Source organism: Podarcis raffonei, chromosome 11 (genome assembly GCF_027172205.1).
Source record: "Podarcis raffonei isolate rPodRaf1 chromosome 11, rPodRaf1.pri, whole genome shotgun sequence".
NCBI lineage: Eukaryota > Metazoa > Chordata > Lepidosauria > Squamata > Lacertidae > Podarcis > Podarcis raffonei.
This window is the reverse complement of record NC_070612.1, coordinates 31,319,926-31,336,062: the sequence shown is the minus strand read 5'-3', so window position 1 is coordinate 31,336,062 and position 16,137 is coordinate 31,319,926. Positions and strand designations below refer to the sequence as shown.

At 39.9% G+C, this 16,137-nt stretch overlaps 2 protein-coding genes across 7 annotated transcripts in view; one reads left to right on the top strand and one right to left on the bottom strand.

The window, feature by feature from the left end:
- LOC128423744 (uncharacterized) overlaps nucleotides 1–10,238 on the top strand; it is a 47,826-nt gene extending 37,588 nt beyond the window's left edge. For all 4 annotated transcript variants that reach the window (XR_008332827.1, XR_008332826.1, XM_053409242.1 and 1 more), the window contains one exon: nucleotides 9,030–10,238. Coding sequence is in view for 1 of the 4 variants with exons in the window: in XM_053409242.1 (XP_053265217.1) it covers nucleotides 9,030–9,157 (128 nt within the window). In the remaining 3 variants the exon portion in view is untranslated. The remainder of the gene's footprint in view (nucleotides 1–9,029) is intronic.
- The window catches only part of RASGRF2 (Ras protein specific guanine nucleotide releasing factor 2), an 89,234-nt gene continuing 75,836 nt past the window's right edge, over nucleotides 2,740–16,137 (bottom strand). For all 3 annotated transcript variants that reach the window (XM_053409212.1, XM_053409210.1, XM_053409211.1), the window contains exons 19-27: nucleotides 12,374–12,486; nucleotides 11,815–11,875; nucleotides 10,232–10,335; nucleotides 8,973–9,057; nucleotides 8,302–8,499; nucleotides 7,916–7,995; nucleotides 5,758–5,875; nucleotides 4,577–4,645; nucleotides 2,740–3,476 (exon numbers count right to left, since the gene is read on the bottom strand). In XM_053409212.1, the coding sequence (XP_053265187.1) occupies nucleotides 3,384–3,476; nucleotides 4,577–4,645; nucleotides 5,758–5,875; nucleotides 7,916–7,995; nucleotides 8,302–8,499; nucleotides 8,973–9,057; nucleotides 10,232–10,335; nucleotides 11,815–11,875; nucleotides 12,374–12,486 (921 nt within the window). In that variant the 3' untranslated portion in view covers nucleotides 2,740–3,383. The remainder of the gene's footprint in view (nucleotides 3,477–4,576; nucleotides 4,646–5,757; nucleotides 5,876–7,915; nucleotides 7,996–8,301; nucleotides 8,500–8,972; nucleotides 9,058–10,231; nucleotides 10,336–11,814; nucleotides 11,876–12,373; nucleotides 12,487–16,137) is intronic.

Below are 16,137 nucleotides of genomic sequence, written 5' to 3'. Positions count from 1 at the left end.
GCACCAGCTTTCATGGTGTTAGGTACCATCCACAAATTAACTTCAAAGTGAGTTCCCTTCTTTTGGCTGAGATGGATTTAAAGGGTGGTTTAGACCACAGTTTAGTCCATTCAGTAGAGTTTATTTTGTAACCTATATCATTCTCCCATTTATTTTTTATTGAGATGAGTGGGCTTGTAGGAGTAGTATTTTGTATATTGTGGGTACCATCCCCATGCCATGTCCCATAGAAATTACAGGCCGGTTTGGATAGCCAAAGGAGGGCTGAAATTCAGTCTAATTGCCTCCTTCACTACTTCAGAACACTTGTAATGAAAGTGTACTCTTCTACGAGATGGTGCAAGAGATGGTGCATGCTAGTAGGTCAAGTCAAGATTCCTAAACTTTGCAGCTAACTTGCATCTGTGTCACAGCAGAAATGTGCATAGAAGCCCATTTTCACACATTAATTTCCTTCATCTGATTGGGGCGACAGTGATCAATTCAGCTTTGCTTGAAACTGTGAAACTATAAGAGGTTAAACATAGACAACAAGGACCCCACAGCAACAGGGTTAACTTATATTTTAATAACAGGAGTAAAATAAATAGGATAAAGACACAGAAATGCACCTTCTGCTGCACTTATACACCAGGATATGCAAAGGCTCCTCCCCAAGTACAAAGCTGATATTGCAAAATGAAATACAAGAAAATGAAGTTATAAATGATCAACCCCTGTACATCACAGATAATGCCCATAAAGAACTATAGGTATTACATTGTATAGGTTTTGTGGTGGGTAGGTGAGCGGAACAGAAAGAATAGAAAGGGGAGAACCCACAGACAAGTAAAAAGGTACCTCCTTTTGAGATGTGAGCACCTTTCTTAAATAACTGCCATATGGATTAAAAAAATTTTTTTTTTAAATATGCAGTGAAATAAGTGTTTTGTCCAAATAACCCATGCTTCTGTTTATCATGCATCAAGATGCAGTCTGCTTTTCCTGTTGGACACTCATGAAAGGACAAGCAATAAATATACATCTATAAATAGCATTCCCCAAGTTAAAGTTTACCACATTCATTAACCAGAAGTACTTAAAACATGCCTTAGGAATTTTACATATTTTATGTTTGTTTAAAAAAAAACTTACTGAGAATTTCCCAAGACTTCTTTGACATCCACTCATGCGTTTATTAATAATAGTAAAACCCAGGCCTCTAGCAGGTAGAAACAATAAAATTTATTACTGCACAGATACTTAATACATGCTAGTAGTATTTGCAGTTAGACATAAGCGGAATTTATTGTTCAGCTCTTCTCTGGGCTGACAATATATATTAAAGTGCAAATAAAGATGAAAAAATGCGCAAACAAAACAGAAGCTAGGCAGATCCATTTTCTATTGTTAGGATTTAGCAGCTTAGTCTGGTAAAGATCAGTTCAAATATGCCTTAGATGGCAATCTTTTTTTAAAACACTTATCTCCCTGAGAGGGTTTAAGGGAGGTAAATAATGATATTTAGCCCTATTTTGTCAACTGGCTGATAAGTCATTGGAAAAGTAAGGGCACTTTTCCAGCCTAGTTATTCAACAGTGCTAGTATCTGCATTCTGTTTTTAGTGATGTGTTTGTGTTCACTTTCCATGCAACTACAAAAAGGAGGCTACATGTTATCAAAGAACCATGGGAAGTACCACAAGCATTTTAAATAAAAGGACTTAATCAGGGAGCACATTGGGGGGGGGGAGGCTAGTACTAAGGGGCACAAGTCAGAAACCACACTGATTTGATAAATATTAAAAGTACATTCTTCCTGTTGAATTCAATATGACCTAAAGTTGCTTGATTTTCCCTGGATTGTGTCCCATAAGTTTTGGTTCTTAAGGATGGCATATGGGAAGGGGGTTAGTGGAGGTGGAATCCTTTGCAGTATTTTAAAAGGGGAAAAAATATGCTTTCATTTATCCAATGAGTGGACGAATTACTGCTTTTCGTGCAAAATAAATCAGTGACTCTTATATGATCAAGGCTGCAAAGACTCCACTGAGTTCTAGTGTGTGCAAGGAGCTCCCTGCAACCATTATGTGAGGCTCAGCGGTGTTTAAATGCACGTCACAGTGCAATGGCATGTAGCAGCAATGCATGGGTGTGATTCTGTCTGACACTGCCAACATCTAAACCTTTAGAACCGGTTCTAAAGTACATGAGACTAACAGGAGTTCCAAGTCATACGATGCAGTCGTAAGATTACTTTGGTTGACCTATTCCTGATGGGAGATAGGGCTTTGGTACTAATGCAAGGAGGGAGAAAAGCTTAGTGCTAGCAGTGGGTTAGTTGCTTGCAACTGCTCTCCAAAGTTGATGGAGGAAGCCCACACATGTAAAGTGCTGTGCATATATGCACAGGAGCACACATGGTATGCTCAGTATGGGGGAACATATTTTTAAACAAAAGTTATAGAAATAGCTCTGCCAAAACCAAGAGCAAAGCAATTAATCTACTATAGTAGGGGGTGGGGGGTTGGTGGCCCTATGGATGCTGCTAGCCTGCAATTCCTATCAATCTCAGCCAGCGTGACAATTGGTCAGTTCCCCATTCCTGTTCTATAAGGCCAGGCTTTGCCATGGAACTCAAATATCAGAGTCCCACCCAAGTGTGTATGTCTGACAACATTGTAAGGTAGTGTATCCATTTGTACCCTAGATTAACTAATCATACTTCTAGAGAAAGAAAAATGTATGTACAATATTAAGGTAGCTTTTAATATGCTGCATCTCTGCTCCCCAGCCTTTTGGGGAAAGGAGATACCAGGATTTATTGACAAATAAGATACTTTGAATGAATGGTTTAAATAACAAATGCAGTTGATGATGCTCTTAGATATTATCATCTACGGATTAAAATATTACTTTACAACGGACACGATGAATTGCAAACTGGATCAAAATATGTAGTTCCTTGCATGCTCTTTGTGGATCCTGCATTGTATCCAAATAAGGGTAGGCAAAGCCTCTTGCTTTACACTTGTATTTCCTCATTCATTGAAGTCTAATGGAATGTGTTATCCATACTTAACTTTGCCCCATTATTGCCTCATTCAGTGTGGTTATTACAGCCATTTCCTTTCTTCTTCATTAGGTCTCTGTTTCACTAAACTGTCACGTTTGCAAAACAACAGCTGTTTAATCAACATCTCTGGCGTTTGGTCTTTTACTTCCAGCAACTGCTTCTCTGTGCCCAAAAAGGAATCTCTGTGAGGCTCTGAGTCCCTCAATCGAAAAGGGAATTTGAATTTCTTCCAGCTTTCCCCCTTGCATTCTGTAGGGGGGCACATCATGCATAATTTCCCCATTACTCTAAAGTTCTCTGTAGGCTGAAGGACAGCACTGATATTTTTTTCAGGCAGGCAGCCTAGGTTCAATTTTTAGGGATAGTTCATACAAAGTATCTTCATCTATGATGAGACTCTTGTCAAGTAAGTACTGAGTGACCTAGAAGAAAGGAAAAGGAACCCCCGTGCAAAACGAGGATTGCCTGTATTATTATTAAATTCATTTCTATACTGCTTTATATTTTAAATAACCAAATCTCAAAGCGGTTTACAACACAAATTACCGTATTTTTCGCCCTATAGGATGCACTTTCCCCCCTCCAAAAATGAAGGGGAAATCTGGGTGCGTCCTATGGGGCGAATGCAGGCTTTCGCTGAAGCTTGGAGAGCGAGAGGGGTCGGTGCGCACCGACCCCTCTCGCTCTCCAGGCTTCAGGAACACATCTGCAGCTTAGGCAGCCTTGCGGGAGTTCCCGCACGGCTGTCTAGGCTGCAGATAGCAGCCTGCTTCCGGGAGCGCCGGGTGTGCTGAAAGCACAGCGCCCGGCGCTTCGGGAACACATCCACAGGCTAGGCAGCCCTGCAGGAGTTCCCGCAGGGCTCCCTACACTGCGGATAGCAGCCTGCCGCCCGGTGTGAGGGCCGCCCTGAAGCAGAGCACCCCGCCTGCTGGACAGACATTGGCCAGCCCCACAAGCTCGGGGGACAGCAAGGAGGCGCAGCGCCGCCATCCCGCTGTTCCTCGACCTGGTTTGGTTTCCCCGACCTGGTTTTGGGGGGGAAATAAAGGGGGGGAAATTTCCTTTATTTCCCCCCCAAAAAACTAGGTGCGTCCTATGGGACGGAGCATCCTATGGGACGAAAAATACGGTACTGTACTGCAAATACCCAAGTAGATCTCAAACAATCTTTCAGTCTCCCATCCCTAATCCACATTATTTCACAAATGTAAGTCTTTAGCAAAAGTAAAAAATGTGGAATTCCACAGATAATGCAATTTATTGGAGACTCTGCAATTATAAACCTAGGGCTAGCTTGCTGTCCCTGTAAATAGCACATATCAGATCACTGTTCCCATTGCACCCTTCCTGAACAGAACTTATTGTGCCATTCAAGGAAAACAAATGATCTAGCCAGTATTTTAGATTTAACGATGAGTCATAAACATCTCCTTTTCCACTAAATGAAAAATGTGGTTGTACACCTAGAGCACCACAGAAACTTTATATTGGTGCAAGAGGACAGATGAAAGTACAATACCTTTTGTTGGTATTCTATGCGATAGGAAGTCTGTTGGAACTGTCGTATCTCCCTGATAATATGTGATATCTGTTAAAGAAACAAATATAAAAGAAGAGTCTCTTGTTTAATTTCATACATACTAGCTTGGATCCCAACTTTCCTTTCATGAATAAACAGAGTTTATTACCATGTACAGTGGTATGTTGGGTTACAGACTCCGCTAGCCCAGAATTAGTACCTTGGGTTAAGAACTTTACCTCAGGATGAGAACAGAAATCGCGTGGCGGCAGCGGGAGGGCCCATTAGCTAAAGTGGTACCTCAGGTTAAGAACGGATCTCCGGAACAAATTAAGTTCGTAACGAGAGGTACCACTGTAATGGTTTTTTTCTTGCCTCCTTTTTTCCTCTGCAGCACCCTGCATGCTATTAAAAAACCCCTGCTCCCAGTGCTTGAATGGTGTGTGAAAAGGCGGTGTGTGTGTGTGTGTGTTATGTTTAGGGGAAGTTGTGAATGGAGGAGCAACTTTGATCCAAGCCACTGACTTCACTGGAATTTAAAATATTCTATCCTGCAACAAATGGCGTTTCAGGAGACTTTTACATGTATCTTCTTCCGAATTACAATTTCAACCTCACTTGGGCCATATTGACCTTTCCCTCATTTACACAAATCCACCTAATATTTCATTTATTAATCAACCAACTGTAAAGGCATCTATTGCAGTTTAATTATCTCCTGAAAACTGCCCTCTTCTCAAAGCATGCTGTTTGTGCATGACAAAGAAATATATATATGTGCATTTTATGAAATAAATAAATAACTTGATTATGCCCTTCTGTTCATTTCTGATTGCCGGAAAACACATACATGCTCCTCATAGGCAAGTAATGCTGGTTAAGGAAGTAAAGTTCTAGGTTCTGTACATTATCTATATATTTCACTGAATGCAAAACAGCTGACGCAGCTGATCATCTTGAACTTACTCTTGTACAAACGGGAAAATGTGTGTACATACATATAAACTGGATTATGGGCACTCCAAAATTCACCAGCAGGTGGTGATAGAACATTGACCCTGCATACAATAATAAACAATTTCGTTCTCATTTCTACCTATAATACACCTTGAAATGCAGTCAATATATGGTCCATAGTAAGTCCTTGTAAACTGAAACCAAAATGTAGAGAGAAGTATTACCATTCGCATTTTGGAAAAATTGACAAGGCCTTCTTCAGTAAAGTTGGGTGTTCCTTCTTCAATAAATGCCAGGTCTGTCAAGTACATCCCGAGATATGGCACTGAAGGCGGATTACAACTGCACGGTAAGAAATTTTAGGTTTTACTCTTATGTCTTGTACATGGGTCATTCTAACCTTTTCACTATAAACTCCTGAGTTTTTTGAATGACATACAGCCCAATCTGGAATCACAGTCTATTGTGCCTACTGGGATTTATTTCACCTCCCTGATATGTATGCATGGGACTATAGTCTTAAGATGACTTTGAGCTGATTGAACCTGAATTCATGTAAGCAATTATAACTGAGCTATAATTACTCTCATACATTCCGTATCTGACATATTTTGTTAAATAGCTAAATCTTACATAAATTGCAAAGAAGCAGTAAGTGAATGCCTGAATGTGTAGAAGAAAAGTGCAACTGCTATCTATGTCTTCAAAACCTGCAAAGAAAGTGTTTCTGGATCTTGAGATATGAACAGGTTGGGGATAGTGTGCATCACTCAGGAAAATAATAAAACTGAACATGCCTACCTGCAATAGTGAAATGAGACTGTAAAGTACCATAGTTTTCGCTCTATAGGATGCACCGGACCATAGGAGGGGGAGAACAGGGGAAAAAAATTCTCCCCCTCTCTGCTCAGCGCCCCTTCAGCGAAGCGGCAGGCGAAACGGAGCCCCTACCATTTCTCCTCCCGCTTCGCTGAATGGCTGCTGCGCAGAGAGGGAAAACTATGCAGCCTCTCCAGCAAAGCGAAGCCTGGAGAGCAAGAGGGATCGGTGTGCACTGACCCCTCCCGCTCTCCAGGCAGGCGGCTATCTGCAAGCCTTCTGAGTGCAGCGAGAACTCCCGCTGCGCTCCGAAGGCATGCGGATAGCTGCCTGAAGCCCCTTGAGCGCAGCGTGAACTGCTGCTGCGCTCAGGGGGTTTCAGGTAGCCTTGCCTCCACTCCCAGAGCTTGCGGGGCTGGGGGCGGGGGGAGCCCGAGCTTCCCCCGACCCCAGCCCCCAGAACAGGTTGGGGAGCGGCGGTCCCTTCTCCCTCCTGGGGAAAAGCCCGCAAGACACGTGCGAACTTGTGTGCGGCTCTTGGGGGCTTTTCCTGCCTGCCTCCCCCCTGCATTCGCTCCATAGGACGCACAGACTTTCCCCCTTAGTTTTTAAGAGGGGAAAAAGTGCGTCCTATGGAGCGAAAAATACGGTATACATACATATTTCTACCTTGGAGTAAGCCCCATTCAACACTGTGGGACTTACCTCTGAATCGAAATGTTATAGGACTGTGCTGTAAGTCTGTTGTGAACTCTGCTGATTATTGCTAGTCTTGCTCAGAATAGACCCATTGAAATTAATGAATATAAGTAATTTAGGTCTATTTATTTCAATGGGTCAACTCTCAGTTCAGCTTACTCAGAATCAACTCTATGTATTCAACAAGCATGTTAGCACTTGCATAAATGGTCAAGTATTGCTCAGCCCAACATCCACTCACTTTATAGTGGGGCTGCAAGGGAAACTCCATCAAAGTGAATGGAGATAGCATGACAGAAGTGCTGGTAGATTGTTCCCCAAAATCATGACTACCAAATAATTGCATAGAAGCTACCCTTCTTTGAACTCTTCATATGAATCTCAGAGCTATGGAGATATTATATAGGTCAGGGACAGCCCACACGACCCCTCAGATATTGTTGGACTGAAACTCCCATCAGCTCTAGCCAGCATGACCAATTGTCAGGGAGGATGAGACTTGTGGTCCAACAACATATGGAGGGCACCAGGTTGGCTATCCAGGTTGTTGGATATTCCCAGAAGTTTTTTAAAATTAACGTGGCCATACATTTATTGGAAAAGTTTCTACAATTCTATTAGGACACATTATATACAGAATAATAGGTTTATATGCTCTGGCACTACCCAGAGATACTATAAAAATCTATACATGATGACTTTGGAGTATGTTCAACAAAACATTGGAATTGAATTCCATGAAGCCTGTATTAAAAAGATGATTTCTTAATTGTTCAGTTTTACTCCCATAGAAGATAGCTAGCTGAAGTATTATCTTAGTAACTATCCACTATTCACAGCAAAATGTAATAATTTGAAACATACTTCTTGAGTGTTTCTCTGAGATTCTTAAATCTTCCCTCAGATGATACAGTCTTCTGAAGTTTATCCATAAGGGCTTTAGCCTACAAAGAAAACAAATTAGAAGGTTCACTCCTTATAGCAAAATGGAATATGATACTACTCAGGTTAAGAAAATTCTGCTGAAACGCGTTCAAATGCAAGACAAACACTGTGGGGTTCTAGTGCTGGATTATGAGAATGTAATGCTCCCTGTGGCCCCATGATAAGGTTGGTCCTGTTCTTGATGGTTAAAGTACTGATTTTCTAGTGATGTGGTTACATCATTCTGAACCACTGCAAACCATTTACTTATAATATTTCTAGTGACAATACCCATTACACAGATAACACATTTTGTGATTACTCGCCTGTTTAGAAACCTTAGCCCAGGTTTTCTTCAGTCTGTAGATTGCACTTCTGTTCAAGGCTGATGTGATTTCAAGCACACCATTATAGTTGTGCAAACATCGGCAGATGTCTGCCACCGCTACCCATTTCTCAATTGCATTAGCACGTGAACCAACGTCAGCATAATTCATAATTTGGGAAGCCACAAGGTTGCTCATCTAGGTCAAAGAAGCAGTTCTTAGAATATTCCTATTTACAGCATGCTATTAACAGTATAAATGGAATTACAATGATGGGAATTACAATGATGTTTTTTTAGCATTTAACACTAAGAAAGCATATATTGCATAAATGGCAATGGCACAAGAAAAAGTGAATTAAGGAAGATGGCAAAGGCAGAACAATCTTCACTTTACAGCAAGTTGCCCTTGGCAGTGGGCTCTCAGTTGTGAATCAAGGGATGTAATCTAAGCAGAAATCAATAAACTAAGGAATGTGAAACAAGATTGGTATTATTTTGTTATTATTAAACAAGGGTATAGTTTAATTTCTTCTGCTAGTGTTTGAAGATTTCAGTCAACTGCAACTATGCAATTGCTGGCTAGCAGGTTAGGAAAATGGAATGCTCTGGTGGTTTTTTCTATAGTTAGTCATGAAGAGTCTGGAAGGTAAAGCATTTATATCAACTTACATCATTAAAGTGTTGACTGGTTTTCATTATATACGGTGTTCTTTCATTTTTATCCAGTTTCATCCAACCCTGTCCAAGGAACTCTCTGGAAAAATCAGAAAGAAGAGAACAAAAGAAGAAACTGTCATCAGAAATGGCAGACCAGAATATTGTTAATTGTATTTATTTATATTATTAACTTATAAACCATTTAAAAAATAATAATTTTATCTTACGCTTCCTCCAAGGACCTCAGTGTGTTGTACTTGGTTTTATTGTGTTTAATGCAGATGGAACCCACTGGAGTGTGTTACCATACCTGAAAGACCTGCTCCCCCCCCCCGACCATCTCAAGGTGTTAACATCAGCACAGGGGGCTTTCTTGGTAGTTCCAGTCCCTCAGAAGTTCTTTTTTTGGGGGGGGGTGACCAAGAGGAGGCATTCTCTATGGCATCTCCAAAGTTGTTGCTTTTGGCCATGGCATTGTTTTAATTTATTACCCTTCACTCAAGGTCCCAGGGCGAGTTACAACATTCAATAAATATACACATGGAAAAAGGTGTGAGTCATATTGTTTGTCATATACAGTGGTACCTTAGGTTACATACGCTTCAGGTTACAGACTCCATAACCCAGAAATAGTGCTTCAGGTTAAGAACTTTGCTTCAGGATGAGAACAGAAATCGTGCTCCGGTGGCGCGGCTGCAGCGGGAGGCCCCATTAGCTAAAGTGGTGCTTCAGGTTAAGAACAGTTTCAGGTTAAGAACGGACCTCCGGAATGAATTAAGTACTTAACCCGAGGTACCACTGTATACAATTTTTATCCCACACTGCTAAATAACCAGAGATGTATAGGATTTTTAAAAGCCCCTTTTCATTTTAAAGCACCATCCCTTGGGTTAAAAGGAGTTGGCTAATTTAGGAAGCTGAAAGGGTATGTATTTGATAAGCTCAATATTCACTGCTCCTGTTCTCAAGCCTACTGTGTGTGTGTGTGTGTGTGTGTGTGTGTGTGTGTGTGTGTAAGTAAGTCTATTCAGGAAGTGAACTGCATTCTGCTCACAATGAAGTGCAATAGACATGTGCTGCTAATGAACACTTTGATTAAAGTCTTTCATAGTCCATTTATTATGCTATGATAGTTTTTAAGCAGCACTAAACACAGCTCTATCTGTTATGCATTCAAATTCTTTTTATAGGCCTGTCACTAATGTGAATCAGTTTGCAACTTCACTTACAAAATATTTTCACTTGATAATAACGATCAGAAAGCTACTTACTCATAGGGTATGCTCCTGAAAACAATGTGATCTAGGAGAGTGATTTGTTCAGCGAGTTCCATAGCCGATAAAGTTTCAAAGCACTCTGGTTTTGGACACTCTAACTGTAAACAAGGAAGCACACAAAAACAGCCATTTCAATTCTTCTAGTTTGTTTCATGCCCAATTTCACTGCCCAGTTCTTCATTTATGGAAACAACCTGAGTAAGAGGAAAGGTACTAACAGAACAGAGGTCTCTTCTATGGAAGAGGAATAGAAACTTCAGGTGCAATTCAGCAAAAATTAAGAGTTCCCGCACTTCAAGAACATTTGGAATTTACCCTTACCAATCTTCCTGCAAGGCGGGCAGGAGTCCGATACAGTATGTTGATGCCAATGCCTAAGCCAATACCGCTCACATTCTGTAACCAATAAAGTTGTGGCCTAAATTTTGCCCATTAACATTAACATAAAATTTTGTGTCCTTGTGTTTTTATTCTCTTTGGGGTGGCTTGGGGGGCCTTGACATGCAATGTAACTACAGAAAAATGCTGCCCCAATACCCATGCCCACAGAGTTGGGCCAGGAGAATACTACTGCCGATGATATCAAAAGAGGCATAGTGATTGAGAAGGAGGAGCAAGGTCTCTCTCTATGCCATCCATCTGGGCAAAGAAGGCCCATGGTTCTTGTAAATGAAACTCTTCTTGGAGAACCCTTAACATTTCTCTTTCTCATTCCCTACATTGGTTATCCATTAATATGTTTTCTTCTTCAAAATGTAAACCATATGAACAAGCCATTTGTGATGGGGCTGTGTCATTTGGATTCTTTATTGTACCTTCATAGCATTGGTGCATTAACAAAGACTAAAATATTCAGATGCACAAAGAGTAGGGGACTTATAATTGTGCAGGGCTTGCAAAATAACGAGTAGAGCAAAGCCCACTTAAAAGCATGGGTGCATAATGTGGGTGGATAAATTTAGTATCCACACACTTAGGGCAAAACCAGTAAGCTTTGAACACTGAATTAAGTTTGCTGTCACTATTGCAACAATTTGCACCTTGATTAGCAAGTACTATAACTGCAAAGCTATCTGTTTTCCCAAGCTATTCTGTGGTTCAAATTCAAATTCATTTCATGCTTCCCTCATGTAAATAATCTTTCTGCGGTTTGTGGCAGCACATAAGTCTTCTTTTCTAATACACTCTTGTTTGTGTTTTAACTTGCAAATAGACACTGTAATTTGCAGTGTCACTCATAATGCAATAATTTGCATAATGAGCTAGGAGGCCCATTCACAGATGTGTCCCATTCTAAAAGACCTCCACTGTATATATTCAAATGGAAGGCCTGTGTTTTGCATAACTTCCAACTAAGCCTGTGAACAGCTAACAGCTATCCTTTCACCTGTTTCAAACAAATGTTGTTGAACAATTTGAACAGGGAGTGGTCAAGTGCAAATACAAAAGGGATGGTAATTAATTTGCTATAAAAGCTGCAACAAGCAAGCAGCCAAACACCATTTCTAGTGATTTCATTTACCCCAATTTATATAAATATGAATAAATCTGACATAAGCTTACGTAGATTAACTCACCATCTGCATTATATCCTCAATTTTTAAATGGGTGTCATCTTGATCCTCCTGAGAGAGTGCTCTAAAATAGGTGGCAGAATATTTCATATAAAAATGTGTATCTCTGTGGCTAGTGACATTTCAGTAACAAGGATATTTTATACTTTTGAAACAAACTCTGGAAAACTTTTATCACAGAGAATCAGTGGATATAAGCCTGTATTTTGTCAAAATCTCCTAGCCTTAGGAGAAAAACAGATTTAATTTTTAACTCTTGAAAGACATGAGCACATTTTTATTGCAAAGGTGATTGCATTGTGATTCTTTTTGTGATTCCTTGAAAATAAGCGCTGTGTGGATAATGCAGAGTACAATTTCTTCATTTCTTACAATATTGTTGAATGCCACCCCAGACTCCTGAACACAGGAAACTGGGTCCAGTGATTAGAACTCTGGCATCCAGTTTAACCCCCAAGCCTTGGTTAAACTCTAACATCTACTAGACCCAGGTAGTTAGAGGACTCTGGCACCCACAAATGCCTAACAATACTTTATGATTAAACTAATTCAACTGCTTTACCTCAAGATGTTTGCTGTAGCTTTTCTTTCTTGTGGCAAAAGGTCAGGATCTCTCAAAACTTCTTCTAGCAGATTTAGAACATTCATCTTCAGTTCATTGTTTAGCTCAAAATCCTGCAAAAGAATTTTTTTTCTGAATGAAGTAATCATACTACATATGGGTTTTTGTTCAGCATTTGTTGTTCACAGTTCTGTTGTTTTGAATAAGTATTTGAACCTTGTACCAAAGATTCTGAAATGAACAAAACCAAGAAGTTATTAAAATGTATCTGTTTGAAGAGTTTTGAATTACAAAACAGCAATACCTTAACTGACATTACTTTGAACACTCAGATATAACTACCTACCTATTCTTATCCAAGATCGTTAATTTAAGGTAACATATACAATATATCTAGAAGCTGATGGTTTAAGTCATTTTATGAAGTTAATGATGTAACGTTAAACAAACATTAAAACATACCCCGTATTATGTTTCTATAGTACTTTGTTTTTGTAAACTGACCAGTTAATATTTTTCATGAAGGGTGGTACACAAATCTCAACAGAAAAATAATTAATTTTAGGACTTCCAAGGTAAAAATCAGTACTTTTCTCAGCTCAGAAATTAATTTTTAGGTAGTGAAGTTTTTCAAAATAGGTGATATTTGGCTAGGCCAACTGCAAGCCGCAGTATTTTGTACTATGGATTCCCCAAGCAATGTCCTATGCTTAAAAGCAACATATAGTATCTCCTTCTGAAACCTAGACGGATAACATACATCAATTCTGAGAATAAATCTGACTTTTTCTCTTAGTTAATACTTGTGCATCCCTCTCCAGAACAATGAGGAATATTTCCAAAGATTAGAGACTGGGAGGGTGAGGGATGGATTCAAGAAAATGCATGTACTGAAATATCTTCATGTTTGGAGTCATTGAGAAGCACTAACTCCAGTCATTTGCATTTCAGCTTAGTGCAGATGTTTGGATAAAGGATTTAAACTAAAAGCTTCATCAATCCAGTATATTTGTAACAGTTCCTTTTATAGTGATTGTTTGCTACCATGTGGGTAGCAATTCAGCATCTGTTTCCATAGAAACCCAAACAATAGTCACTAGCAAAGTTCTTGAAATTCTAGTACATTTTATTTTGAATGTGTGATTAGGAAAGATATATGCTATTGCCCTATACATATTTATAAATATTTTAGCTTCGGTGTCTAGTGACTTCTGCAAGGACTTACCAAACAAATGTTGGTTATCCTATGAGCAAAGCCTATTGGTAAAAGTCTTGCTGTATACAAATTAGCTGAAACTTTGTCTATCTACGGCCACTGCTTTTCCATTACTGAGAGAATGATGAGAAGTATTCCAACACTCCTTCTCCATCATCATCATCATCATCATCATCATCATCACTGAAACACTTTAGAACACTCAAGAAATATGTAAAGTTCACTCCTCATTTGTCTTTTCAGATACACTGCTCATGGTTAAATCATAAATAAATAACAATAAATAATATATTTGCCCGGTGATGCTTTGTCAAACATTATGTTCCTCACATAGCAACACAGGTGTTTTATTTCCAGGCAGAATCTGCTTAATCTGTAACCAAACCAGAGAAATATCTGGCATGCAGAATGAATGTTAAGTTGTTGCTATGCAGCTAAAAAGCTTTTCACTTCCTTTGCAGCAGGTTATTGTTTGTGTGCAGTTTCTCTATAGCAGCCTTCTTCTGCACTTTTATTGACAATAATTTCTTTTCATTTCTCTTTTCAAGTCTCTGACCCCCTTTTATAACATACACAATCTTTTAATATATATATATTTTTAAAAACCTAACGTTTGAAACCAAAGGAATACTCCTTACTCGTTTTCCATTATTAATGGTAAAACAGCCATGAGAGATACACACATATTTGAATAGATGAATTATGAAACAGCATAGGAAAAGTATGTAATACTTAATGTTTGTATAGTGTTTCACGGGCATTATCCGTTCCTTTCAACAATCTTGGTATGCTAAGACCGTTGCATTATCCCCTATTTTTCAGACAGAAAAACTGTGGCTTGCCTAGGCAAGTTTCAAACCATGAACTTTTCATTAGTAGCTTAGTATGAAATTCTATGCTCACCTGGGAGTAAGTCCCATTAAATTCAATGGTGTTTACCACGTTTAAGTCTGCACTATACTAGATCATTTTTAGATGCAAAGATACATCAGTTACTATTATTTTAATGAACAACATCAACATCCTGTAACATCCTGATGCAGCAGCTCTTGCATGAATGCTGGATGCAGTCCCTTCTGAATCTCCTCAATCCTGAAGCCTGCTTGCAGCAGGACACCTGCTTACAAAGCCATATTCTGCAGAATCAAATATTCTCCCCCTAGCCCAAACTACGCCTTGCCTAATTCCTCCTTATGTTTTGTAGTTTTCACTACTCACTGGGACAGCCAGTGGAGTGGAGTGGATTGAATTGCTGGACTAGCACCAAGACCATCAAGATTCACATCTCCACTCACCTCTCAAAGCCACTGGCAACTTTTGGGCCTGTTAACATCTCTTAGCTTAATCTACCTCACTGGGTTGTTGCGAATAATAATAATAATTTATTATTTATACCCCGCCCATCTGGCTGGGTTTCCCCAGCCCTCTGGGCAGCTCCCAATTGAATATTAAAAACACAATACAGCATTAAACATTAAAAACTTCCCTAAACAGGGCTGCCTTCAGATGTCTTTTAAAAGTAGGATAGTTGCTTATTTCCTTGACATCTGATGGGAGGGCATTCCACAGGGCAGGAGCCACAACCGAGAAGGCCCTCTGCCTGGTTCCCTGTAACCTCACTTCTCGCAGTGACGGAACCGCCAGAAGGCCCTTGGCACTGGACCTCAGTGTCTGGGCTGAACAATGAGGGTGGAGACGCTTCTTCAGGTATACAGGACCGAGGCCTTTTAGGGCTCGAAGATAAGCGGGGGGCGGGGAGAGAATAATACATGCTTTATATAAATAAATAAATAAAACAACAAAGCCAGGGAGCTTGAGACCAGCCTTTTCCAATACGTGTATCATTTTACTTGTCAGGTAAAACGAAAAAAAGCAGTGGCATGGGATTTTAAGAGTAAGGCAGCGTGATGGGGAAGGGTTAAGAAACTCCCATGCTTGCACTCTGGGTTAGTCTTCTGCTTTACTTGGCAACCTTTGTAGTGACTTTGGGGGGTGGAGGTGGAAGGGAAGACCAGGACAAAGTCCACATGACTGAGCATCATGCGTACTTTGGCCATGAGTGAAATCCAATTTACCTAGAAAACAAGAATGAAGACTATTAAAAAGGTTTAGAACAGTCTGCATTCCGACACGCAAGGGTTTACTGCATTACGTTTTCCTGAATATAATGCTAGCGGTTCTGTCCTGATTTTGCACAGTCCTTTTATACAGCAGTACCTGTTGCATTATGGAATTGTGGCTTTTTGAGCCACCTACTGCCATATCATGGCAGGAAAGAACTGTATGCTGGGAGGCTAACCCAAATTTCATCATGTAGAGTGGAATTAGCACTAAACTTCCACTAGATTTCTAGAAGTGGCTTTTAAGTGTGTGAAAGGTCACATAAAATGCAAACATTCACAGGTAAGAAAAGGTCTGGAAAACAGAATAAAGTGCTGTTTTAATGCAGCCATGAACTCACACAGCAAGCCTGTCACAATATGCATACGTATATGATGTAAAAAGGTAAAGGAACCCCTGACCATTAGGTCCAGTCGTGACCGACTCT